General features: G+C 48.5%; 9 protein-coding genes across 9 annotated transcripts; 5 read left to right on the top strand and 4 right to left on the bottom strand.

Annotated features, from left to right (window-relative positions):
• Positions 1 to 1,484: 1,484 nt before the first annotated feature.
• On the top strand, positions 1,485 to 2,377 carry N7496_008581 (Carboxylesterase type B; the record flags this gene model as incomplete). The annotated part of the gene is made up of 6 exons (XM_056701500.1): positions 1,485 to 1,583; positions 1,641 to 1,771; positions 1,834 to 1,931; positions 1,987 to 2,082; positions 2,142 to 2,216; positions 2,274 to 2,377. The coding sequence occupies 6 exons, from the start codon at positions 1,485 to 1,487 to the stop codon at positions 2,375 to 2,377; spliced, it is 603 nt and encodes a 200-aa protein (XP_056553563.1).
• An 867-nt stretch (positions 2,378 to 3,244) lies between these two features.
• On the top strand, positions 3,245 to 5,260 carry N7496_008580 (uncharacterized protein; the record flags this gene model as incomplete). Its single annotated transcript, XM_056701499.1, has 6 exons — positions 3,245 to 3,487; positions 3,556 to 4,094; positions 4,155 to 4,456; positions 4,532 to 4,770; positions 4,833 to 4,916; positions 4,970 to 5,260. The coding sequence occupies 6 exons, from the start codon at positions 3,245 to 3,247 to the stop codon at positions 5,258 to 5,260; spliced, it is 1,698 nt and encodes a 565-aa protein (XP_056553562.1).
• Positions 5,261 to 5,652: 392 nt separating this feature from the next.
• Positions 5,653 to 7,218, bottom strand: N7496_008579 (uncharacterized protein; the record flags this gene model as incomplete). The annotated part of the gene is made up of 5 exons (XM_056701498.1): positions 5,653 to 6,261; positions 6,316 to 6,623; positions 6,683 to 6,896; positions 6,950 to 7,029; positions 7,095 to 7,218. The coding sequence occupies 5 exons, from the start codon at positions 7,216 to 7,218 to the stop codon at positions 5,653 to 5,655; spliced, it is 1,335 nt and encodes a 444-aa protein (XP_056553561.1).
• Positions 7,219 to 8,214: 996 nt separating this feature from the next.
• N7496_008578 (FAD-dependent oxidoreductase) lies at positions 8,215 to 10,051 on the top strand (the record flags this gene model as incomplete). The annotated part of the gene is made up of 5 exons (XM_056701497.1): positions 8,215 to 8,335; positions 8,392 to 8,729; positions 8,782 to 9,351; positions 9,419 to 9,797; positions 9,855 to 10,051. 5 exons carry the CDS (start codon positions 8,215 to 8,217, stop codon positions 10,049 to 10,051), a joined length of 1,605 nt encoding a protein of 534 aa, XP_056553560.1.
• Positions 10,052 to 10,682: 631 nt separating this feature from the next.
• N7496_008577 (putative acyl-CoA synthetase) lies at positions 10,683 to 13,083 on the bottom strand (the record flags this gene model as incomplete). Its single annotated transcript, XM_056701496.1, has 3 exons — positions 10,683 to 11,968; positions 12,047 to 12,442; positions 12,705 to 13,083. 3 exons carry the CDS (start codon positions 13,081 to 13,083, stop codon positions 10,683 to 10,685), a joined length of 2,061 nt encoding a protein of 686 aa, XP_056553559.1.
• Positions 13,084 to 14,878: 1,795 nt separating this feature from the next.
• On the bottom strand, positions 14,879 to 15,798 carry rasB (Ras small monomeric GTPase RasB; the record flags this gene model as incomplete). The annotated part of the gene is made up of 2 exons (XM_056701495.1): positions 14,879 to 15,532; positions 15,721 to 15,798. The coding sequence occupies 2 exons, from the start codon at positions 15,796 to 15,798 to the stop codon at positions 14,879 to 14,881; spliced, it is 732 nt and encodes a 243-aa protein (XP_056553558.1).
• A 6,313-nt stretch (positions 15,799 to 22,111) lies between these two features.
• N7496_008575 (FKBP-type peptidyl-prolyl cis-trans isomerase) lies at positions 22,112 to 22,889 on the bottom strand (the record flags this gene model as incomplete). The annotated part of the gene is made up of 6 exons (XM_056701494.1): positions 22,112 to 22,151; positions 22,216 to 22,254; positions 22,351 to 22,371; positions 22,427 to 22,487; positions 22,611 to 22,681; positions 22,756 to 22,889. 6 exons carry the CDS (start codon positions 22,887 to 22,889, stop codon positions 22,112 to 22,114), a joined length of 366 nt encoding a protein of 121 aa, XP_056553557.1.
• Positions 22,890 to 23,807: 918 nt separating this feature from the next.
• Positions 23,808 to 24,458, top strand: N7496_008574 (F-box protein; the record flags this gene model as incomplete). The annotated part of the gene is made up of 1 exon (XM_056701493.1): positions 23,808 to 24,458. The coding sequence occupies one exon, from the start codon at positions 23,808 to 23,810 to the stop codon at positions 24,456 to 24,458; it is 651 nt and encodes a 216-aa protein (XP_056553556.1).
• Positions 24,459 to 24,625: 167 nt separating this feature from the next.
• N7496_008573 (5'-methylthioadenosine/S-adenosylhomocysteine nucleosidase family protein) lies at positions 24,626 to 25,159 on the top strand (the record flags this gene model as incomplete). Its single annotated transcript, XM_056701492.1, has 1 exon — positions 24,626 to 25,159. One exon carries the CDS (start codon positions 24,626 to 24,628, stop codon positions 25,157 to 25,159), a length of 534 nt encoding a protein of 177 aa, XP_056553555.1.
• Positions 25,160 to 25,394: the final 235 nt, after the last annotated feature.

Below are 25,394 nucleotides of genomic sequence, written 5' to 3'. Positions count from 1 at the left end.
GGCCCAGTGGAGAGGGGAGGGCTTATACTAGAACGGCATCTCGGCATATTCACAAAGCCGAGTCGAAAATCCATAAAAGATTCTTAAATACAAGGTCACGACATAGAAAATTGTTTGCAGCATGAGCTGTGTACCCTACCTCTTACCTGTTGGCGATATCAATATATAGCTACCATTCGAACGCGGGGAACTATGTAGAAATATGTAGCATAAGAAAAACTGGAAATTACCTGGTTCTACATTGAGATATAACTAACTACTGATTACCAAGCCCCCGCAAATGCTCGTCCACCCCGGAAATGTGGGTTCCGTGTGGAGACAAAACTTGATCTGCGAGCTATAAGCAGTCTAATTCTCCCTCGTAGAGACTTTTCCTTAGTAAGGTTCTTAAAAATACAAACAATGAAGATAAATTCATTTTCTTTCCTTCTATTCGTCGGGGCTTGCCTTGCCGGGGCTTCCTCCATACCATCGGAGCTCCGCGTTGTAACCTCCGTTGGTCCTGTCACTGGAAGATATAACAATTCGGCTGGAACGGTTCGAGGTTTCATTGGTATCCCTTATGCTGAGCCTCCAGTGAAGCACCTTCGCTTTGCCCCACCAAAGCCTAAATCACCGACAGGTCCCATTGATGCAATCTCCTTCAAAAGTCCATGTCCACAAACTTACTCGTATTCCAATGAGTCCATTTGGAGTGTTCTCCCTTATGAGATCTGGAATTCTGCTGATATTTCCGAAGACTGTTTATATATCAATATATGGGCACCATCTCATGAACACCGTACCAGGGTTGGCACTAACAAGAAAGCGGCTGTCATGATGTTCGTACACGGAGGAGGTTTTGGATCTGGGGCCGGTTCAGTGGGATTTTATGATGGTACAAACCTGGTTCAAGACAATGACAATATCATTGTCGTCACTTTTAAGTATTTTTAACTTATCAAATCATCTAGTGAATTACTAACTAATTTTTTTTACCTAGCTACCGGCTGAATATATTCGGGTTTCCCAACGCGCCTGGGCTGAAATCCTCGGATCAGAATGTCGGATTGTTAGATCAGGTATTTTCAGATCTCTCTATTATCACCCGGAGTCTTGCAATTGACTCTCTGCTCGCTTCTAGCGGTTGGCTGTTGAATGGGTTCACAAAAATATTGCCAATTTTGGCGGCGATCCAAATAGGATCCTTCTCTTTGGACAATCTGCGGGAGCTGCATCGACCGATTTATACGCTTACGCGGTGTGTACTCACATTTCCCCATCCCTATTTACGTCTTTGGATCTAAATTGGCGTCAAATAATAGTATCCAAAGGATCCACTGGTCAGTGCAATTGGAATGGAATCGGGAACAGTTTCTTTGATTACAAACACCGATTATATGAATCAAAACTGGAATAAAATTTCTACCACGGTGGGATGCGGCGTGGGAGAAGGCTCACTTGAATGCATGAGACAAACCTCGATGGAGAGAATTGTCCAAGCCATGAGTAATGGGAGTTACAACTTTGTTCCAATCGTCGACAATCGAACTGTTTTCTCTGATTATTCTGCGAGGGCTGAGAGTGGGGGATTGGCAAACTTGGTATGAACTTCCAGCCATATATACTGCTATCAGTTACTGACGAGATATGTTATGTAGCCAACATTGGCGGGAGTTAATACGCGAGAAACCTCCGCGCTTTTCTCCTTGAGCTTGAGTTCAGTCAATGAGACTGAAATATATGACGACCTCCAAACAACTTTCAACTGTCCCCTTCAAGAGTCGGTCAGGTAATAACGAAAGAATAAAATCATAAACGGCTTGGTGAACATGACATACTAACGGCCTGCAGAATACGACTGGAGCAAAAAGTGCCAATATGGCGATACCTCTACCATGGCAATTTTACGAATCTTAGTCCAACTTCCTGGCTTGGTGCCTACCACACTGGTGAGTTATTACAACCATATTTTTTACTATGATAACATGTCTTATTTGTTCAAAGGGGAGGTACCTATGGTCTTTGGGACATATAACATGTCTCTATCGGAAACGGGCCCAGCTTCAATGGAAGAAATTGCCGCAAGCAAGTATATTCAAGGTGAGAAGAAATACGCATAGTCAACATACTCATCTTATATTCACTAACTGTTTCTTGAGATGCCTGGGTTGCATTTGCGAAAGATCCCCAAAATGGCCTCCACAGGTTTGGATGGCCGCAGTTCAACTTTGACGGTCAGTTATGCCCGATGATTTGATTGTAAACCCACTCGTCTAACACTTGACAAAAAGGGGATACTTTGATCAATCTTGCATTGAACAATACATCTACTGCAATTTTCACATCTTCTGAGGCCTGGGATAGTCCTTGCAACGGGGGTACTTTTGTACCGTGAACGTCTACCAAACTGGAAGGACAATGGTATAGTCAAGAGAAGTATTATCATATTCGAGTGTCATCGAAATAGTGATGAGATGATTTTTTTGATTATGGAGTATTTTTTAACCGAATTTAAGCTGTCACAAAACTGCATCGTAAAGAGATCCAGACAAGAACTTTAAGGAGGGGCCTAAGATCGCATCTCCCAGTCGCTGTCTGATTGAGGTTCAAGGTTCTTAAATGAAATGACGGGGATTGCTGCAAGGAAATTGTCGTCCTGACCGTTCCACAAAGCGACCTCTGTCCTCATTGACCACTGGTAACCGTTTATAAACTTGACGGCCGGCCTGTAGTACTCCGCCATAGCAGCATAGATCTAGAGCGAGCGACATCGGGCTAAGAAATTTGTCATCGTCATCATCTCATATCATCTGTGGGGGTAGAATGCCTCAATACTGGAAAAATTTGTCGATTTTCAGCACCGAGATTTCCTACTCTTTGCGGTCAGAATCTAGTCAAATGACTCAGTTATTGTTTTTCCTCGGCAACCTGCCAAGAGAAGAGGATAATCGAAGTGCCGGACTGTTTTGCTGGATATTTTCTAATATAATGCGCTACGACTTGCACTTACCGTAACAGTAATAGTAATGCGAGTAGTAGAGAACCTCGGTGCTACTCCGGGAAAATCATGTCCGGGGGCCCAGTCCGGGGAAGTTCCGATCCCGGCCCCTTTCTTTGTAAACACTTCTGTGCCCCCACAAGAAAAGCGTCTTGTCTTTGCTTGTAAGACCTTAAATTCTCTGGAAAGTTTGCTTCGGAAACTTCCTGAAGGACACTTCTCCCCAACTTAGCGGAAAGCTCCACAGGGCAGATTGAAAACAATATGCGTTGGGCCAGGGCGACAACTCTGTGCGGCCTAGCGTCGGCAATTGCCAGCCCACTAGGCCTTGCGCTAGCTTCCCAAAACCATGATTATGATATTGTGGTGGTTGGTGGCACTTCCGCGGGGTACGCGGCAGCCATTCAGGCTGCACGCTTAAATCGGACTGTGGCCTTACTCGAGCCCTCAAAGCATGTGGGAGGCATTGCCATCGAGGGCGCCGGGGCATCAGACATTGATTCACAGGTGAGCTGCCATCGACCTAATCATCTACTTCATTTTCTCTTTGTATTCTTACTGTCATTCTCATCAAGTCCTCTTTCCAAAACTCATTGACCATCGGCCCCCTTGCATTCGAGTTCTACCGACGTGTCGCCGACCGGTATAACAATACCAAGGCTTTCGATCAAGGTTGGTCCAATCACACCAAGGATAAAAGTTTGTGGCGATTCGAATGTCATGTTGGTCAGTCTGTGATCGAGGACTGGCTCGCCGAGGAGAAGAACATCGACGTTTATCTGGAGACAGCGCTCCGAGGTGCTGGAAATGGCCATGGAGTGTTCAAGTCGGGTGAAGAAATCATCAAGATTGAAACCGAAGCCCGAGATTTCTTCTCTGCGCGCATTTTCATTGACGCTACTTACGAAGGTGACTTGCTTGCCGCAGCAGGCGTTCCTTATACAATTGGACGCGAATCTATCGCTGCTTACAACGAGAGCCTCGCCGGGATTCAATTCAACACTACATTCTCGCAATTGACTGTTGATGTTGATCCCTATCGAGTTTCTGGAAACCCATCTAGTGGACTCATTCCGACCGTACAAGATCAAGCTCTGGGCAAAGCGGGCGACAGGTTCGTATCAAAATCCATGATTGGTCTCAATCTTCATCTAACGAACTTTTTCGATTATAGGGATAGGAATATCCAAGCCTTTTCTTGGCGTCTTTGTCTGACAAACAATGTCTCAAACCTTGTCCCTTTCACTCGTCCTGCGGATTATGACCCTTCCCATTACGAAATTTATCAAAGATATGTGAAAGCTGGAGGCAAGGTCTTTACCCCAAGCATAGTCCTACCAAACAACAAGACAGACATCATCGGCAGCGCAACGGAGGGACTTGGCTTTGATATGCCAGGTCGCACATCAGAATACCCAGAGGGGAGCCACAGCCAAAGAGCCAAGCTCCTCGAAGACTTGGCACGGTGGCAGAAAGGTATTTATTTCTAATCTTCGACCAACCGGTCTCTGACCTAGTTGTTGACAAGGAGCTAAAATGAACGACAACCAGGGCTACTATACTTCCTCGCACACGACAATTCTATGCCGAAGGAGACTCGTGATGAATGGTCCAAATGGGGTTATGCGCAGGATGAGTTTGTTGATAACGAGCATTTCCCCCGGGCGATGTATGTTCGTGATGGGAGGCGGATGATCAGGGACGACATCGTGGTTACCTCACACAACACGGAATATTCGTACCCTGAAATTCCCGTTTCCGATCCAATTCTAACGAATTTGTGGCCAATTGTAAACAACTTCCATTTGAAACCCATTTTTTGAGAGTTCTGCTAACTTGGACTTCTTCACAGGACCTGCATTCCACACGTCGAATTGTTAAGGATGGTCATATCTATGACGAGGGGTTCCTCTGGAAACAAGGGCCAGATTGGAAGGTATGAAATCAAAAACTCAAGTTAATTTTTCATTTATTGACCGGTAATTACAGCCGTGGCTTTTGTCTTACCAAGCAATTGTCCCCAAATCGACTATGTGCAAAAATCTCTTCGTCCCTACTTCACCATCAAGTACCCATCTTGGCTTTAGTTTGCTTCGAGTGGAGCACACGTTCATGACAATGGGGCAAGTGAGTGCAATTGCCGCGGATATTGCAATCAAAACAAACGCGAGTAGTGTCGAGAAAGTGAATTATGATTTACTCCGCGAACAATTGGATGCAACAGGCTTCTTGTTGAATGCAACTGCCGATGGCCTTCCAAGTCGCGTGTCTAACTCTTGAAGACGCTGCGTCGTGGACGAATGGATTATGGAGCGTGTGTCTTTGTGTCTTACTATCGAGTGTACTACATGAATCCACATCGTGAAGAGGAACCAGAATTCCAAAACTAGGTTCATATGATTTTTTCTTATTAGCCAGGTGGCTCAGCGCGTAGTTGCTTTCTTAGTGAGAATGATATGTTGTGAAGGGAATAGGCTATGTTTTTAGCGGCGAATTGGCGAGGCTCGGTGGCCGCCTCCTAGTATAAATTCTTGACTTTTCAAAAGCCAAGTGCTTTTGTCTTGGAAATCTGTGAACAAAGTTTGGAGTTGAGGAAATCTTTTGCATGATCAAATCGAAATGACTCGAAGCCAATGTAGAATAACAGCCCGCTGTCAGGGAATATTGTCTTCCTATTCCAGCTTCTCAACGTCTTCCACTTGTTCAACCTCCGTAGCCCGCTGCTTCTCGATAGCGTCGGCATCACCCAAGCGCGTGCTAATAAACTTGCTAGATCTCCACGCAGGCAGCTTTGCTTCAAACAACTCATCGACTTCCTCCAGACTCCTGCCCTTGAGCTCTGGCATAAAGAACCATACCCAAATAGCACCCACCCCAGCAAATCCACCCCATACATAGCCAAGTTTAGCACCAAGATTTGCGCCGGGAGTTGACAGGAGATAAGGGGTAGTGTACACAACGACGAATCCAACAACAACATTAAAGGCTGTCGAGATAGCCATGGTCTTTTCTCGAAGAGTGGCAGTGCCAACCTCTGCGGCAGTGATATATGCAGCCGGGCCCAATGTAGCATGGAGAACGGCGGCGTATAAAATGAACGAGGCGACCATTCCATTGGTATCGCCGGTGGTGCGGTGTGTTTTCGAGCCAAGACCTCCGATAAGGCAGAGGAAAACTGTTTGGACCCAACATCCGTGGAATGTAAGATCGCGTCTTCCGAATGTATCAAAGAGAGCCATTCCAATCATGGCGGTGACGACAGAAACACCGTTATTGATAGCCTAAAAACGTTAATCGCTGGGTCTTCCAGAGATGAGTGGGATAGGAATAAGTACCGCGTATGTGAAAGCCTTATCTCCCAATCCAACCTTCTTGTAAAAGGTAGGTCCGTAAGAACTGCTGAACGTCACACCAGTAAGCTGTTGGAGAGCCATAATTGCTAGAGCAATCCATGTACGTCTTCTGTTGGCACGACTAAAGAGCGCGGACCATGGTGCCTTTTCGCTTCGGTTGTCTGAGTTCTCCAAAGCAACAATCTCAAGTTCGCAAAGACCACTCTCGTTGGCTTCTTTGTTTCGAATCAGACGAAGTGCCTCCAATGCCTCAGATCGTTTGTTCTTGGAAATCAGCCAGCGGGGCGAATCTTTTGTACGTCAGTAACGGCCTAAAACAGGCTCCAATATCATTTCTGAAGAGACTCACTCGGTGTGAAAGGAAGTCCAAGAAGAATAATCACGGCTGGGAGGCCTTGGACACCAGTTGCTATCATCCAACCTCCATCGGTAGTCCATTTCGACAGATACTCATTTGCGATTCCCGCAACAAGAGAACCAAATGTGAGGAAAAGTTGAATTGAACCAACGCAAAATCCACGTAGACCGGCCGGGCAAATCTCAGACTCGTACGTAGGAACAACCTGAAGCATGCTAGTCAGTAAATGATCTGTCATAAGATGATTTGGGATCGCACATTCTCCACAAGACCAACAGCAAGGTAGATCAGAATACGACCCACGATAAACTGAGCCGATGAATGGCTGGTCACCTGGACTGTATTAAGATATTAGCACTTCCCTTGGCATCAAAACTGATGTTAGATCTAGAAATCCACTAACCAACAGCACCAATAATCTGAACCACACAGGTAACAATCATCGCGGAGCGATGGCCAACCCTTTCAATAATGGGGCCAACAACCATGGCTCCCAAGAATTTGCCGATCAAAGCCAAACTGATCATTCGCAATCAGTTTTTTTGGTATCAAAGTTTCTTTTCAAGTAAGCTCCATACCTATTCATCATCGAAACTGTCTTTGTGGGAATACTCCAAGAATCTTTCGTCTTGCTGTACTCGCCAAATCTTTTAACGAAAGGATTGAATGTCTGAACACCTCCAAAGGATGCTCCATCACTTGCTGGAAATTAGCCATTGCTTCTCAAATCAAAGTTTCCATAAACTAACTAGCCTAAACACAGAAATTGTCAATCACAAAGAAGCCAAATACTCTGATTGAGAGATATGACCACTACCTACCAAAGAAAATGCTACCCATTGAGTATAGTAGACAGATGCAGATGAGCTGCCATGTGCATTCAGACCATGCCTGTTTGCTGGCGTAGAGCTTGCCGCCTCCAGCCATGTTGATTTGTTGAGTAAAGTGATTGATATTTTCTTCGCCCAATCATACGAGTCATGAAATACAAGAATTCGTACATGAATATATAGATTGTAGGGCGGGGAAGTATCCGATCGCGGAGCGTGGGGAGAAAAGCATTTATCCCCCGGACTTTCCCCGGGGGTGTGGGGGCATTTGGATGCCAAGGGTTTCACTAATCCTTCGACTCCATCAGTAAGCCCTTGATTGGCAAAAAATGGACGAAGAGCCGAAGACCATGTCGGCTACAGGTCACAGGGCTGAATAAAATTTCAAATGCGGAGCCAGGACTGATTATGTAGGTTCGGGGAACTCGGCGAACTCGGCACCACGGTCATCACTCACCAGCATGATAGGTTAGATGACTCAAATTGAGTTCCCACTCTCAAGTACTAGAACTATTCTTCGCCTGTTCAACGAGGGTTGACCCTGCTATTCATTCAAGTCCCTTGGCAAAGCCGGGTGAACGTTTAGTCTCGGTGACTTGATTAAACGAGAGCTGTTCTTTGGCTACAAAATCGCTGGCTCAGTCAGCACCTGGATTCTTAAATCACTCTTTCACCGGAGGCTATCTCAAGACAATGATTGTCGAGATGTACGAAGTTGCTGTTTACGGGTCTACATCGGGGGCTGTTGCCTCCGCCATCCAAGCTGCCAAGCTTGGGAGGAAGACCGTGCTTATTTCTCCTCACGACCATATCGGTTAGTCTACTCTGCATACCAAAGGCCAAGCCAACTTGCTAATGCATTGGCATTAGGTGGAATTCAGGTTGAAGGCCTGGGGTCAACTGATATCGACAACCAGACGGAATTCCAAAATAGCCCATCAGTCGGAGGTCTGGCGCTTGAGCTTCACCGGAGACTGAGCAAGTACTATGGTAGACTTGACTGGTTGGAAGAGGTACTCGCAGAACGAAAGAAGGTACCTGAAGTGTGGAAGTTCGAGCCTCGTGTTTTGGAAGAAGTAATTAGGAGCTGGCTGGACGAATATTCGCCATTGCTCTCTATCACAAAGGCATCGCTTTCAGCCGTGGAACGAGATGGCAATGTGGTCACTGGTTTGAAGTTGACGAATGGCCAATTGGTACGGGCAAAGGTACGAGCTGAATATTCGAAATTTCTACTCCGCAATCTAACCACGTTCCTAGTACTTTATTGAGGCGACTTACGAGGGTGACTTCCTCGCTGCAGCTGGCATCTCTACTGCTCTGGGACGGGAACCTTCAGCTCAATACAACGAAAGTTTAGCCGGTGTACGCGATGACACACGGTATACCCAGTTTGAAGTACCAATTGATCCCTACCGCGAGGCCGGAAATGTTTCAAGCGGTCTTCTATACGGCATTTCGTCCGAACCATTCGGCAAACCTGGCGATGGAGACCAACACCTGGCCGCCTACTCCTACCGACTCCCTCTTACAGACGTGGAGGGTAACAAGTTGCCTATCTACAAGCCAGAGGGGTACGACCCGTCGCACTATGATCTGCATCGTCGCTATCTCCAGGCGGGTGGTAAACTCTACTTGCCACGCCTGAAAGGAATTCCAAATCGCAAGACGGACCTAATTGGATCGGAAGCCGTTCTTTCTACCGATCTTCTTGGTATGAACGATGATTGGCCTTCCGCCAATGATCAAGGCCGACAGAAGATCCTCGACGAAACAGCAACCTTCACAAAAGGTCTCCTCTGGTTCTTTGCAAACGACGAGTCCGTCCCAGTAAGTTTTGACCAACCTCTAACCATGTCCATATCCACGGGAATAATAGCTTACTGGTTATCTATAGCTCGAAATCCGTCAAGAATGGTCCAAATTTGGCTACTGCCTTGACGAATTCCCCGATAACAACCACTTCCCCCGTCAGATATACGTTCGTGATGCGCGGAGAATGGTATCCGACTACATCATTACTCAACACACGGCATCTGAGCATGACGGAGAGGAGCACGACCCTTACCCAGTTGCGATTGCATACTGGCCTACTGACACACACTGTGCTCGCCGAGTAGTTCGCGACGGTGTCGTGCATAATGAAGGCTTCATCTTCAAGGATAAGCATCAGTGGCGGCCATTCGGTATCTCCTATCGATCCTTGGTTCCGAAGAGAAGCGAGGCTATCAACGTCTTGACGGCTACATGTCCCAGCTCGTCACATGTAGGATATGGTATGTACAAATCATTGATGAATCGATATAAACGTACATACACTGATGATGTTATAGGTGCTGTTCGCATTGAGCATCAGTTCTACGAGCTTGGACAGGCATGTGCGAATGCTTGCGATATTGCGTTGAGAGAATCGGATGCTCTTGCGTGTGTTCAGGATGTGTCGTATGAGGTCCTTCGGGAGAGATTGTTAGAGCAGGGTGCCATTCTCGATGTTTCCTTGGTTGGGAAGCCTGATTTTACTCTTGTCTAGATGGATAACCTAGAGCTTCACTCTAGATTCATGCGAGACATCTCATGAGACACATGCACATTCAGACAAAAGATGTAATGAAATCCTACGAAACAGAAGAGAAAGAAAAAGAAAAAAACTAGAGTTACAAAGAGCAGAAGCTGCCTAAATAGAGTTTTGTTTTCAATTCGGGTTATTTGATCAGTATCTAGGAAGAAATCTGTATTTGTCCCCCATCCTAACTTGAATACTTCTTTTGGTATGTCCCAACTTCACAATCTTAAAAGAAAGTTATTCTAGATCTGAAAGTTGTATCCCCCGTCCTTTTTCTTCGGCAGCTGATAATAAAATGGAAACATCACTCTTCGGACGATATTGCAATAATATACATCTAAGAACCAATGATATCTAAAACAGAGACTAGATTAAGCAGTGCCAAAGTTCTCACCCATACAGACATCAATGCTCAGATTTCATAAGACTAAATTAAATCATATAGGATAACTTACGAGTGATAGTCACCATAAATCATTATCGAGTGCAACTATCTACAAGGATCATCAACTTTACGGTGTACTAGTTACCCACCAATATCAAGGAATCTACCAAGCAAAACGCCTTACCTCAACAGCGAACCACAACACAATCTCTCTCAAAGCTTCGCCTTCGCCTTAGCCCTCTCCAAAAAGTACTCCTTAACCCTCCCCCTCGCAACATCCACAACCCCCAAATCCTCCACAGTAGGCGGAACACTAACACCCTCCTCAAACCGCCCTTCCACACCATTCTCCACCAACGCCCTCAAAACCCGTCTCAACGTCTTCCCACTCCTAGTCTTCGGAATCATACCGCGGCCCTGAATAATCCCACCCAGCGAAGCAATAGCACCAATTTGGTCCCGCACCAATGCATTGATTTCTTTGAAGAGAGATTCCGGGATTGCAGCCGGGATATCACTAGAGTCATCTCCAGGACCAGTGCGCAGATGGACAAATGCAAATGGTAAATGGCCCTTCAGCGCATCCGGGATTCCAACCACACTGGCCTCGCTAATGGCCGGGTGCGAGAGGATAGCTTGCTCGATGCCGCCCGTGCTGAAGCGATGCGCGGCAACGTTGATTATATCGTCGCTGCGGGACATGATATGTACGTATCCGTCTGTATCGATTAACCCCGCGTCCCCCGTATCAATCCACTTCCCGTTAAACCGTTTCAAATACCCGCGGTAAAACCGCTCGTCGTCTTCGAACAGGCTAGTAAACGCAGTTGGTGCGAGTGGTGCGGCGAGGACGATGTTTCCCATCGTGCCTGGTGGTACTTGGTTACCGCTGTCGTCGACGATGCGGACGTCGAAGCCTGGCATGGGCAGGCCTGCGGAACCGGGGCGGATGGGGAGGGGTGTGGCTTTGGGGGTGGTGTTTAGGGCTAGGCCTGTTATAGGGGATCCGGATTCGGAGGACCACCAGTTGTCTATTACCTTTGCGTTGGGCGCGGCGTGTTTGGTTAGGAGGTCTTGGTATGCGCGGACGATGCTGGGTTCGCTGCGTTCGCCGGCTAGAAAGAGGGCGCGGAGAGTTTTTAGGCCGCCGCGGGCACCTACTTCTTCGAAGAGTTTGTCGCCGGGGTCGTCCTTTCGGATGGCGCGCATGGCGGTTGGTGCTGTGAATAAAGTGTTTACGTTGTGCTTTTCCACGATACGCCAGAACGTGCCTGCGTCCGGGGTGCCGACGGGTTTACCCTCGAAGAGGACCGTTGTCGCACCGACTAGTAACGGCGCATATAGGATGTACGAGTGGCCGACGACCCAGCCGATATCCGAGGCGCAGAACATCACGTCGCCGGGCCCGTTGATGTTGAAGAGCATCCGGATCGAGAGGTCCAGACCCACCGCATGGCCGCCAGCTTCACGAAGAACACCCTTGGGTAGTCCAGTTGTTCCTAGGTTCTCATATCAGCTGACACGTCTCTATACCAACCACACACATCCCCAAAAGAGTAGAAGAGGAGTCGACCCACCACTGGTATAGATAATATACAACCCATCCGTACTTTTCACCGGCACCGGACCCGCCCGCACCCCACGCATACGCGCACTCTTCACCAACCGCTGCCAATTCCGCTGTCCACCCAGTTTATCCGGGTTATTCCACCGCAGCTGATCCCTTTGCCAGACAATAACCTTGTCCGGCTTGAAGCTACTCAGCCGCACCGCGCCCTCGACTAGCGGGCGGTAATCGATTGGGCCCTTGGACCCCTCGATCCCGCACGAGGCTGTCATGATAGCCCGGGGACGGGCGGCTTCGATCCGCTGCGCTAATGATTGGGCTGCGAAGCCGCCGAAGACGGCGGCGTGGATGGCGCCCAGGCGGGTTATTGCTAGTGCGGCGATGAGGGCGGCGGGGATCATTGGCACTGGGAGTGGGGGTGGTTAGTGGGGATTGTTTTTTGGCGGGGGGGATCTTGTGATCTGGACGTGTGAGAGGGTTGGAATTTGCCACTGGCTTTTACCAGGAAGCTGAGGTCCCACTGAAGCTGGCTGGTAAACGAGCTGAAGCTAGAGCTCCAGCTAGCTGGATAGCTGTACGGTTGTACAGCTGAGTGGCGACTCCCGATGGACCCCATATCCAAGTAACCCTCACACACCAAACCCCAAGAAAAAGAGACAGATACATACTGTAAATAATAACGACATCCCCCTTCTTCACACCCTCCTCCCTCAAAACCCCCGCCAAAACCTCCACCTCATCCAACAACCTCCCATACGTATACTTCTCGACCGTGCCAGTGACGGGCGACTCCCAAATAATCGCCACATCATCGCCCCTCCCCGCAAGGACATGCCGATCAACGCAGTTATACGTGGTGGAGATCTCTCCATCGGGGAACCACGACCAATGTTCGTGGGTTACGCCGCTGGGGAGGGTCTTGGTGTGTCGGGAGAGTGTCTGGGAGGGTTGTTTGTGCCAGTGGAGTCGGTGGGCGGGTTCGGCCCAGAAGGAGTCCGGGCTGGTGAGGGAGGAGGTGTGGGCGGATTTTTGGGGGTGTGGCGTCATTGTAGGGGGATGTTTGGATGGGTAGAGGAGAGGGGAGGAGAGTAGTATGGAGGAGTGGAACTGGAACTGGAAGTGTGGATGGGGAAATGGGGGAATTGTGGTTGGAGTGTGGGGACAAGAAGCCGATGCGGAGGGGAAGTTAGAATGTAAGCAAAAGTCTCAGACTATGCTGTAGTAGTGGTAACTGGTTCAATCTCGAATTGACTCTATACGAATTGATGAAGCGAGAGAGGCTGGAACTGCCTCTAACTTCCCTTATATTAAGGAGAATCTACCCGAGGTCCAGGGATTCGGGGACCGAGTGATTGGATACGTGTCGGGCGAACGGTTGGATGCAGGGGACTCGGGGGCAGTTGAGTACTTTTAGACTCGGGATGGGACCGGACTAGGACTAGTGGATAGTAGAAGGACTGTCAGTGTCAACTGTCAACTCTGTTAGCTAAGTAGTAACTACTCCGTAGTTAACTAGCGAAGTACTCTGAAGAGTCAACGGAGAATGCGGGGAGAACTGACCCGAGGGAGTCCGTGCTTTCCCCGCAATGACTGACTATTCCAGTATGTACTTTACATAGTACATGTGATTCACTATGAACTCGGCTGACGGTGGAGTGGAGATGTAGTTTACCATCGACCATTGACTTTAAACCCGATAATCACAGAGTTTACGGCGGCTGAAACATGAGGTTCAGTCCAGTTGACTTTCCTCTGTGGCAACTCGATACGGGGCAGGTTCCAATTAACTACTCGACCTTTTGAATTACACTGGTAAAGGTTTAAAAAAAAATACAAGTCACGCTAGTCGTGCCTGAAGTCTTCGGTAACTTTCGACATGCCTTGGATCCAAGGGGATGTGTTTCCGGTTGTGTATTGGTCTATATACGCAAGGAAAATGTGTAGAAAGGAGATTTGAGATGGAAGATGAGTTGGAGAAGAAGAAGCGGTAGAGGCAGTAGTAGATCAATGAAAAAAGTATAAAAAAAATGGAAATAACAGAAACAAGCTTAGTCGTAGGGTATCATATCGAAATGCCTGCTAATGCGCGACTGCGATCTTCCGGCTTCGTCGCCTGAGAAGCTGTGTGCTTTTTTTTTTTTCTTTTTCTCGGGCGTCGCATTTGCGCCAATAATATGCAAATGCCGGCCCCCAAAATACAAAATCCATCATCATGTCAAAATTGTAAAACTCGCCGGCTCATCGTTCAGCCTCCAGAGCACGGCCCACAAGATAGCCATCGGTGGCGTTTCTGCGAGCCGTGGTGGAATTGCCGCGCCCAGATTCTCAGTCACCAGAATTCCCGCACGCCAATGAGAAGGTTAAACCGTATTCCCAAAGGCGCTGAAACATGCGGGCACAGAACCTGAAAAGTCTCGGATGCTCGTTTGTAGAAGAGGGAAGCTGGACACTGTCTTCTCAGGGCCATGGCTGGGCGATTTCCAAACGGCAGAGTCAAAAGCATGGAGGATCGTGTGGGTCGTTGTTGAGGAAATTTGAGGGTTGTGTGTTTTGCGAGGAAGAGGGGCCGCCGACGCCGAACGAGGTCGTAAACCAAAAGACAGAACCACCCCGTCCAAAATGCACCCGAGACCAACAAAAAAAAATGGGAAAAAGAAGAAACAGGGGGGAAAGGAGATAGAAATCGAGCGATCAAGATCAAAAGTGAAAAACACAGGGGGTGGAGGGGCAACCTGCCCTCGCCATGATGAGAGCAAGGCAAGCTCGAGCAAAAAACAGAGAAACAAGGAAAACCAAAAAAAAAGCATCAAAACGAGTTCGTGTCCCGGACGGACCCGGCCGATCACAAAAGAACACAATTGAGGCGACTGCGATGTCGCCGATCGGGACGGAAAGACTTGGGATATTCGGGGCCAGCATCGCGATCTCGGTGACCCGAGAAGCCCTGGGCACCGCCACCGCGGCCCTTGGCATTCTGTGTGTTTTGGCGCTGTTGGCGCAGCATGCGGACGACGTCGTAGAAAGCCTTCTCAACGTTGATGCAGTTCTTAGCAGAGGCCTCGACAAAGTCGCAGCCCAATTCCTTAGCCAGGGCCTGGCCCTCCTGTGCGGAAACGGCGCGCTCCACGGCCTTGTCGCTCTTATTACCGACCAGCATGACGGGCACGGGCAAGGGCGGGCCACCGGATGTGTGGCTCATAGGTGAGCCTAGATAGCTAGGGCCGGAGGGAGATCCGGAGCTGGCAGACTCCTTGACCATCTTGATTTGGTTGTAAAACTTGGTGATGCGCGAGAAGGAGGCGCGCGACGTGATGCTGTAGACTAGGACAAAGCCCTCACCATCTCGAATCCACTGGTCGCGGAGTGCCGTGTATTCTTCCTGGCCCGCCGTGTCCAGCACCTCGAGCATGCATGACTGTTGATCGATGACGACTTGTTTGCGGTAGGAGTCTTCGATGGTAGGATCGTAGGTCTCGACGAAGTGGTTAAGACATAGCTAGTGCGGGGGCGAACAATAGGGGGTTAGTCATTCGTTCATTAGACGATCCGTTATGCTTTTTCATGTTTGAAGCTGCCATCAAGCTGTACAGTCGTGTTCCCCGAAGCTGCAGATCGTTCGGTCGGGGGAGTGGGTTGATTGGGGGGAGGGGGGGGGAGAGAGAGGGGCCATTTCAAGGGACCAACCTGGATTGTCAGGGCCGTCTTGCCCACACCTCCATCTCCTAGCACCACCAACTTGTACAATGTCATTTTCCCCGACATGGCGGGCAGATGGAAGTCGGGAGCGGTCGGGAGCAAGGGGGTTGTTGGTTGGTGGAGGAGGTTCGGAGGAGGGGGGGGGAGAGGGGGTTCAGGGATTGGAGGGTCGCAAGGGAGTTTCGGAGGGGAGAGAGCCTTTCAAGGAGGGGCGTGCAGGTTGGAGAAGGGCGGGGAGGGGGGAGAGAGAAGAAGAAGAAGAGAAGAATTAGGAAGAAAGAGATTCCACAATGACCGCAGATGATGTAGAGAAAGTAGTAAAGAGGGAAGGGGGGGAGAGAAGAGGGAGGAGTGGTGGTGGTAAAGTGGTGTGGAGGTGGTTCGAGGGCCAGTCCCAAGAAGTCCAACTGACTAAAGAGAGGAGCCCCGTTTTGTGCGAAAGTCTGGTCCGGGCAGTGGCTGGAACTAAGTGGAGTGGGAGGGGTTGGCCATGATAGCTGTGATTTTGAAGGGGGAGAGAAAAAAAAAGTAAGAAGAATAATTCAAGGGATTTCCTTTCTCATATCTACTAACTACTCTACTAACTACTACTGTACAGTAAGTCTGTAAGAATTCCCCATCGGGCAAATCAGCTTCATAGTTCCGACACCCCCCCAAGAACTGAGCAAGACTTCCGGCCTATAGGACCTCTTGACGAACAATTAATTCTCGTCTCCCAGCGAGCCGGGCTCTCCCATTAGCACACCCTGGTCCAGGTCTGGTCCTTGTCTGAACAGGACTTTCCCCTAGCGCGGTTAGTTCTTAATCCTGCGATGCTAACTAATCAGGTACTTACAGTTAGTTAGTACTTTTATTTACTTACAGATGTACTGTAAACTACTCCTCTTTACTCTTAGGGTAGTTAACTCCGGGTCTTAAGGTCTTCCAAACTACTCCGAGACTGGTCTCGGGTACATGCCCAACGACAACCCACGGAAGATCGATTAAATCATCATGATAGTGACGACTGACCCTGGCGCGCTTCCTTTTTCCGAGGACCTACCTGTATCGCCCTATCAGTGACGGGTCAAAGCTTTAGGGAAATGTCAAAAGATATGTCACTAAAAAAAGGAATATGATTCAATTGAATTGGAATGCAAACGAACCTCCAATTATTTCTGATTGCTGCCCGAGCGACAATGAGTTCATTCGCAATCATCGTAACTACTAACCACGACCCAGCCTAATAGTGTGACATTCTGGCTAAAGTGCATCTCCCTTTTTTACAACCTGTAGAGTATTCTGATTGGTACAATTCATATAATACATAGATTTATTCACTCTTCTATGATCTAAAAACATAGCCTCAGTTAGGTCATCCAACCCACAGCGTAGATTGTACTCCCAAGGGCTCCATTCTCTGTACCTTTTCCCTCAAAAGCTAAACATACTAAACTAAAGTCGGTCGCAACAAGTGATATAACAAAGTACCAAGAGCGGAGATGCGATCAATGGAAACCAACACCTAAATCGAAAAAGACCTCAACATTCTCCGTCTACAGAATCAATGAAAATTCAAATGAACCAAAAAAAAGGAACTCCTGCCCCGCCAAGACCACCGAGTCCACCCACAGCCTTGACCTTCAGCCTCTGAAATCCACGATTTGACAATTTGACATTCGCCCACTGTGCGGCACTTTTGAGTTGTTAGGGCCCACCCGGAAGCTATCCGCGCCTCCATCGCGGGAATGAGAGGGATCAGAACGAGGGAACCACCGCTGAAATTGATTTAAGGGATAATTTTGTACGAAACTGCGAATAATGGAATATCAGCTTCAATAATTGAAAGTGTTTTCTCAGTATTGAGGACCCTAGAAGTAAACACAAAAGTCCCGGCTCGATTTCCATGCAAATCTAGTCTCTCGTTAGAAACCTTCTCATGGATCGGCCCCTTGGATCGCGACCTAGGCTTTCTAGGCCACCCGATCCGACCGGATAGAAAATACTCTTTCGCGGATGGTACGGTGCTCGAGCATAACTTAAATGTCGATTAGGTAGAAACAGTGCTGTATGTACCTGCTCTATCTGAACCGTACCTAACTATAGATCAAGGTCCAGTGAGGCAATTGGCAGTTATCAATGGATCAAAAAGAAATCAAATGACGCAACAGTAAAGAAACCAAGCAAGCCGGTCAAAGGGTTCCGAGGATACTACTGTAAGTCTAATGGATACATCGACACCTGCAGGCTGGCTGTGTGCACGTTCGCGCGCGGACCCGGCACCGGGCCCGCTCGGGTCGAGGGGGCTTGCATTGAAGGGTGTTTCTGAAGAGTTTGTTCAAGGGCTTTGGAGCCTGGTCCGGGGTGGGGATGAAGTAGAGCACAGGAATTAGAATAGTAAAGGCACATATATTCAATTGAATAATAATCGGGACATACAGACTATTCAAATCAAATATTCCACAATAGTAACAGTAGATAAACCATCCCCCGGACATACTGCAAAAAAGCTTAGACAACCCTAACAAAAAAAAAATCAACTACCGGAATAATAATCAGGCCACAGCCAAAAATCAAACGAACCTCTTTTCCACCACTAATAGTACGCAATTGCCTAACTTAACCATCTACTCCGTACATCCTACACCCTACGGAAAGAACGGAGTATTATCCACCCTCCCCCTTCGGAAAACCCTACAGTAGTCGCAGGGCAAAAAAAAAACAAACGCGTGAACCCAGTGGACTAAGAAAATTCCGAACCCAGGGCCAACAAACGGCTGAAATCGCTGGTTCGCTGGCTGGCCAGTAACAATAACAATCAGGGGGACGATCGAGGCGAGATTTTGCCTCCAAACCACGACAGGAAGTTGCTTTTGCCCGTGTGGAGACGGAATTGTGGGTTTTGGTGGAATTGTGGGTTCTGGCACTCGGGAGCTTCCCATCGGGCCCAAGCGAAGAGGAGCGGTCCGCTTGTGCCTTGTGGGTGTGGTTTTTGTTTGGTGGTTTTTTGTTTCTTGGCTTCGTCATAATAATGTGTATAGAAAGAGCGTCTCGAGTTATGTGGTATTTATGTAGTATTGAAGGGCTGATTGCTTGGCCTGGTTTCTAGGGACTGGAGGGGTCACTTTGATGGAATATTCAGGAGTATATTCCTTCCAGTAGGTGTGTTTACGTTTGAGTGTCCAGGGGATCAATAGTAAGTTCATAACTATTCTATCTGATTATTTTAATCACTTGACATCTTTTAATAGATTAATCAATGACAATTGATAGAGACAATTCATTTCTTTAAGCCTCGACATAAGTCACTATGGAGTTATTTGCACGTGGAAATGCCCAGCGAGTGCTGCCCTTAAATTTGGTCCCCACAATGCTGTTTCACCGGATCGCGGCGTCGTTGGGCTTCGATCAGGTAGACTCGAATATCCCAAGAGTGGATTCAGCGTAGTGCTCCAAATTCGAGATTTGGGGAGACATCATATCCTGCCCTATACTCGGATCAATGTGCCTGTAAAGGAAATAAACCATGAAGCTCACTGAAATACATGCTCCGAGATCTACCGCAACCTAACCACAAAAACATTGCCATTATCCCTCTATCGCTTCTTCTTCCCTCTTCAAAATCTCACCAATAATGCCCATGCCTATAAGGGCTGGCCTGCGCAGCCATTCTACCCATGTGGAGACTCATCTCCGGCGCCTGCCAAACCGTATACCCATCCTGGTTAACTCCACGTCGCCGAAGGAACCGCACACATGGAGAGTACGTCCCGGGGCCATGGATGAGTGCCCTCCTAGCCTGGGCTAGTGGCTAGCACACTTAGCACACTCTGGCTTAGCAACTCCCCCCCTTGCAAGCCGACAAGCCCACGTCAATAAAGGCCAAGCCCGGCGACTGGCCCGTCCTCATGGGCACCCACCCGCGGAACGGCGCGTGGATTCCCGCTGATAGATCGTCCCCAGAGCTGCCCATGAAGGGGGAGCAGACAGGAGGGTCATGAATTGTGCTGTGGTGGGGACTTGGCTCGTGCTGGTGTTTTAGGGACGGGCATTGCGACTGGTAATTTCCCGTTCGGAAAGATAATTGAAGAGAGTTAGTTTTTGCGAGGTAGGCAGGTAGCTCGGTTTGGCTTTTGGCGGGTGATGCCGAGGTTGAAGTGTGGCTTTTTGGGGTTGTTGTTGGTGTTGCTGTGCTGGTGAAGAACCCCGTGCTCTTCCGAGGTGCCTGCTTTGATGGCAGTTTGGTCCGTGGGGGAGGCGTGTGCGAAGGGGGCGTTGATTGATTACCGATCGAGTGATTGATTGTGCAGAAGAAATTGAAATTGAGAAATGAATTCTGGGTCTTTTCTCCGCGGCCTAACGGAGTCGGATAATAGGTTGTTTGAATTACATAGGGGAAGGCTTGTCCTTAGCCATGGGCCCGTCTAGATGACAGCATCATACTGGATAGTGCAATGCGATTCCCCCTTTCCTCCGCTTCCTCGTCGTCGTGAGCTTCTTGCCTGCTTTCCTATTCTGGCTGCTGCTAATCTACTGCAGGTCCAGCCTCGTGGCGCCGTCATCTTCTGGGGCTATCTATCGAGAGATGCTAAGGATCTTAGTGACAATGACAGCTCCATTCATAGCCTAAGCAGTTGAAGATCACAGGCTATTCGGAACAAAATCGTCTCCCAAGCTGCAATGATGTGCAACACTTACGAAGTAGTTAAGGCTTCGTCTCTTGGCCCCCTCAATCCTTCTCCCTCGGGGCCCCCTTTCCCTCATCACACCCCCGCAGGGTTGCACTTCTCGCCGAGTGTGGTATATAATCCCTGCACATCAGCATCAGCTAAGCTGGTTTCGTGGAAAGATCCGACACGAGCAGGGGACAATGAACGGGATAGAGACAGGGGATGAGGAAGGGGCCAAACACGAGATTCTTTTCACCTCCAATCGTCATCTTCCATTTCTTCCAGAAGACAGGGGCCCCCTCGTCTATGGCGGATCGTCCCGTCTTCCTGTGCGACCGTTAGATGGAGTCGCCATATGGCTTTCCGTGTCAACGGCCCGCTATAGTCTCGCCCTGGCCTGGTCTGTGACGGACGGGAAGATGCGAACGGGTGGACTGCCCAGGGCTTGGGGGCTTGTCCTTGATGTCCAGTGGGTTTGGGCTGGACGTGTCACCGGCCCGGTCTACGTCGCGATATCCGATTATCCTCGCTTGTCGGCGTCGCTTAGCTTCTTCGCTCTTTTTACCTAAATCTGTCGTCGCGAATATGGGTATATCGGTATGTATCGTGCAGGGGGGATGCCGTCGCTGCAGCGGCACGCCGTCTCCGTTCATGCATCTTGCGCAAGAGCTATGAGCAACGCGACTGATGGTAAGCCCAGGCGATCGGCAGGGCCAATTCCAGTCGCCTGGATCCTGGGTAGACTATCTCACAACTGGGGCAAAGGTTAGGTTAGTCTGACTGCCAATGAAGCTGACAGAACCTCTGTTTCAGGGGGGCTGTGGCACCTCGTGCCATCGTGAGACAAGAGCTTAGTTTCGGGGTGTCTCCGGGGCTAGTGGGTTGACTCGTAATAATTTTGATAATCAATCACATTGTTTATGGTCATCTTCAGGGGGGAGAAAGTACCCAAAGTTCTGAGGTCGGTGGCTTGGCGATTCGTCGTCGACTGGGGTCGTGTTCCGAATGGAACATTCCATTGGGGGGTTGACGGGTCGAGCTACTGTCTTTAGCTTGCCCCATCGAATTAAAACTCCATCGAAGAGCGTCTGGAAAGACGCCAGTGCAATCCGGCCGAACTCTAACATGCATTTTCTTCTCACGATGGAACTTCGAGAAGATATCAAAAGGCTAATTTGGGCCTCCTGAGTGACATGCCCTGACCCCATAAGTGGGGGTGCAAACTTAGCTCGAACGCGAAATGATGATATCTTGGAAACCTCCGCCAGACCCAACTTAATCGCTCAAGATTAAGACCGGCTTCTCCAAAATAAGCATAGCACTGACATCCTAGGACGAATTCGGTTATCAGATGCGAGCAAAGCACAGTATTTGTGTCATTCGACGGACCTTAGATTGGCTGTAATCATGCATCAACGTGGGGATCGTGAAAGCCTTTTCAGTGCATTACAAATCATCTCAAAATCTACCGCACTGTTCAGTGTCAAGTTCCGATGAACTCTTCCCCGATGCAGTTCGCATACAATGGCATTGCTGGGAACGAGGCTTGGGGTAACCGGCCCATTACTACCCAGAACGAGATTGCGGCATAGCGTGATAGATGCCAAAAAGTTGAACTTAAGCAGTTTGTTTTCTTCTACGTTCTCCTGGTTGAAAGGAAAGGCGAGTTACTGTCATAACAAGTAAGACTTGGATAGCATTGTTCCTGTTTAACACATTCCATGATCCATCTAAGCGCTCTTGTTGTTGATCTTGAGGAGCTCGACCTCGCTATCAACCGATTAGTATCTGAACAATACTGCCTGACATAGGTTTAATATCTACAGAAACTTACAAGATCAGAGTAGAACCCGCGGGAATCTTGCCGGCAGACCTGTGCAAGAGTCGATGTTAGCCAAATACAAAGTCAACCAATCTATGCCGTAATTTCAAACGTTTTATCGTCCGAGCGGCTCATATTTCCACTTACTTGTCGCCGTATCCGTAGTCACTGGATGAATGTTAGTAACAGTTCACTTTCGACTTTGTTCCGGTATTTCACTCACGGGGTAATGGTCAAAATGGACTTTTCGCCCAGAGTCATCTGCTGGACACCCTCATCCCAACCTAGTCAAAGTTGATTAGCAACTCGAGTTATTACTATCGTTACTTGCAAGATGGGCCACATCTTTCGATGAACTCCAACGTTGCTCAGCGGTGGCGAGCTATAAAAAAGGGAAAAAAAAATACCCTTGATGACCTGACCAACACCAATCTGGACATTCAAAGGGCCACGGCCGGGCGACCGAGAGCTATCAAACCTGTTACAATACATCAGTGTTGCTGCTCCTTGAGCCACGGGCCCAGCGACCCTCAATCATTGTCGTAAACTCACTGCTTGCCCTGGAATCCCTTGTTGGCCTTCTTGGCATCGTAAAGCCAGCCGGTGTAGTGGATCGAGACCTTATCGCCCGAAGCGGGCGAGTCGGAGCCGTTACCACGGGTAATAATCTTTCGCTCGACACCCATTTTGAAGTCTCTTTGATAATTGTGGAATTGGAGATGGTCCTTGGAGGTGAATGGAGGGTGAGAGGACGTTCGAGAACGAGGGGCAACGCTGATTCGCAATTTTTCATAAAAGTGGGGGGCAAAGCGGCAAGGGCGGCTGACTGCTATTAAATGTCTGAAGAGTTGCCTGTATTTCGGCTTCTCGAAGAGCGGCACAGCGCTATTGGTAGCTCGAATATCTTTTTGGAGATCTCAGTAGAAACAGATTGATTCTAATCGTCAAATTGAACGACATCAAGTCTTCTGAGGTAAATCCAGCGACGGTAACCGTTTCCGTTTTAGTGCTCAGGCTCTCGCCGCTTTTGCCCACTGACGAGATCTGAGCACGTCCCTGAGCACCCTCAAATGTGCTCTATCTGTTAGCTAACAAAAAAATGCGGTCTTAACTGGGCCCTATGAAACTACTGTAGGTCAAAATCAGCGTACCGATAGTAATATGGATGTCGTCCACCTGTTTCCTAAACGCAGCTCAGGATGAGTTGACGATTGGTCATGTGATCAATCGGGCTATCTCTCAATCTTACACTCTTGCTTCTTCTACCATCCACCAACACAGAAAGTTCCTCTGCCTATTTCCGAAAGGCATAATTCACGGCGTAATTTCGGCATCCTGTACCTCTTCACGGCTCTCTATGTGCTTGTAGCGCCATCACTCGAGCACAAACAACGGGGCTGGAAGGTACCCCCACCAACCCGTTGCTCATTTTAATCGTTCCTCCATGAAAGTGGGCTGTGCTTCTTAAACCTTGCCTTACTGGGGCTGTGACTTATCTAATAGTAAGACGACGACTCTACCCTTAACATAGGAGTCGCGAGTGTGACGTGACAATCGAGACTATTTCAAGTCACTGGGGCGCCCACTTCCAAGGTTGCTCTCATATGAATAACATGGAGCTTATGCATTTACCAAACGAGCTTCTTGAGCATATCGTTGAATATACCTTGCCAGAGGGCTTTGATCGTCTTGCATTAACTTGCAAGCGCTTTCATGTTCTATGTACCCCGTTTCTTGCGTACCACAACAGACTACGCTGGCATTTCCAGAAGTTCCACTACAAGACAAAGAAGGTGGTGAAGAGCAGACTTGCTATACTCCAAATCCCTGACGTAGTCAGCTCGGGGTTTAACTTGATTACGAGGATTGCTGTAGATCCTGTTGTAGCGCACTACATTCAAGAGGCGGATTTTGTAAAGGATAGTGAAATATCGATGGGCAAACCGCGTGATTTTGTGACTGACGGATCTCATGATGAAGCTATGATGCGAATGCTTGCCGGTTCCCATATAAAACAAGCAGGTTTAGACTGGAAGGAATACTGGGTTGTAATTCAGGAAGACCTTAACGATGGTCGTTATTCACAACATGCTGCAGCGTTTGCTCTGACTCTCCTTCCCAATGTCAAGTTTCTCGGCCTGCCGAAGTGGTGGAAGCCACCAGCGGCACCTGATAAACTTATCGACACTATGATTTCGAAGGCTCGAAATAACCTTAGTTGCAACACCTGCCTTGCTCAAAGGTCCGAGGGCTGAATATGGAAGGATCGTAAAGCGGCTAGGCTCTCCTTCTTATTAGCTGAACAAGGCAGACTGGGCGTGAAGTGTTAGGCTGAGCCCCATTTATTTCCATCAGGCAGCTTACCACCCAACCTTTGAATTCTCAAAGCACTTCAAAATGAGCCTACCTCTCAATCTTCACGATGAAGCCTCTTCCACCACCACCGAGAGATCGCCAGGGCTTCTCTATCGCGATCATCTGTGCTCTAGAGGTGGAATCCGACGCCGTGGAGCGCCTCTTTGACCACTTTTGGGACACCAATATCGATCGATACGGTAAAGCACCGTACGACAAGAATTCCTATCGAACGGGAGTGATCGGCAATCATAATGTTGTGTTAGCATACATGACTGGCATGGGAAAGACTGAATCAGCAAAAGTCGCAACAAGCTGCCGTTGGAGCTTCCTAGGCATCCGACTCGCCTTGGTTATTGGCGTTTGTGGAGGGGTGCCAGGGAACACTGAAGATGGGGTATTTCTGGGCGACATCATAATCAGTGATGATATCTTGCCGTACGACTTCGGAAAAAGGTACCCTGGGACATTTCAATGCAGAGAGCCAACATCTCGCTCTAATAGGGACCATGAAGTGCAAGCCTTCTTGCGAAAGCTCAGAAGCCCACAGGGTCGCGAGGACCTACTTGATAGGACCGATCATCATCTTGTCGACTTATGAGCGCGAACAGGCGATTATTCTTTGCCTCCTCAAAAGTCAGACCAGCTTTTCGAACAGAAATACCACCACAAACATCGTGGTACATATAAAAGCATAAGGTGTGCGGACAACAAACCTTGCGAGGAGGCCCAAAAGGCTACTTGTAAAGAATTGAAATGTGACCGGAAGAGAATGGTTGTTCGCTTGCGTTCATCCCAGAAGAAGTTCAGCATTCATTTTGGTCGGATAGCCTTAG

The sequence above is a fragment of the Penicillium cataractarum genome, assembly GCF_028827025.1.
Source record: "Penicillium cataractarum strain IBT 29864 chromosome Unknown utg000007l, whole genome shotgun sequence".
Taxonomy (NCBI): domain Eukaryota; kingdom Fungi; phylum Ascomycota; class Eurotiomycetes; order Eurotiales; family Aspergillaceae; genus Penicillium; species Penicillium cataractarum.
Note: the sequence above shows the minus strand (reverse complement) of the source record. Positions and strands in the feature narration are given on the sequence as shown.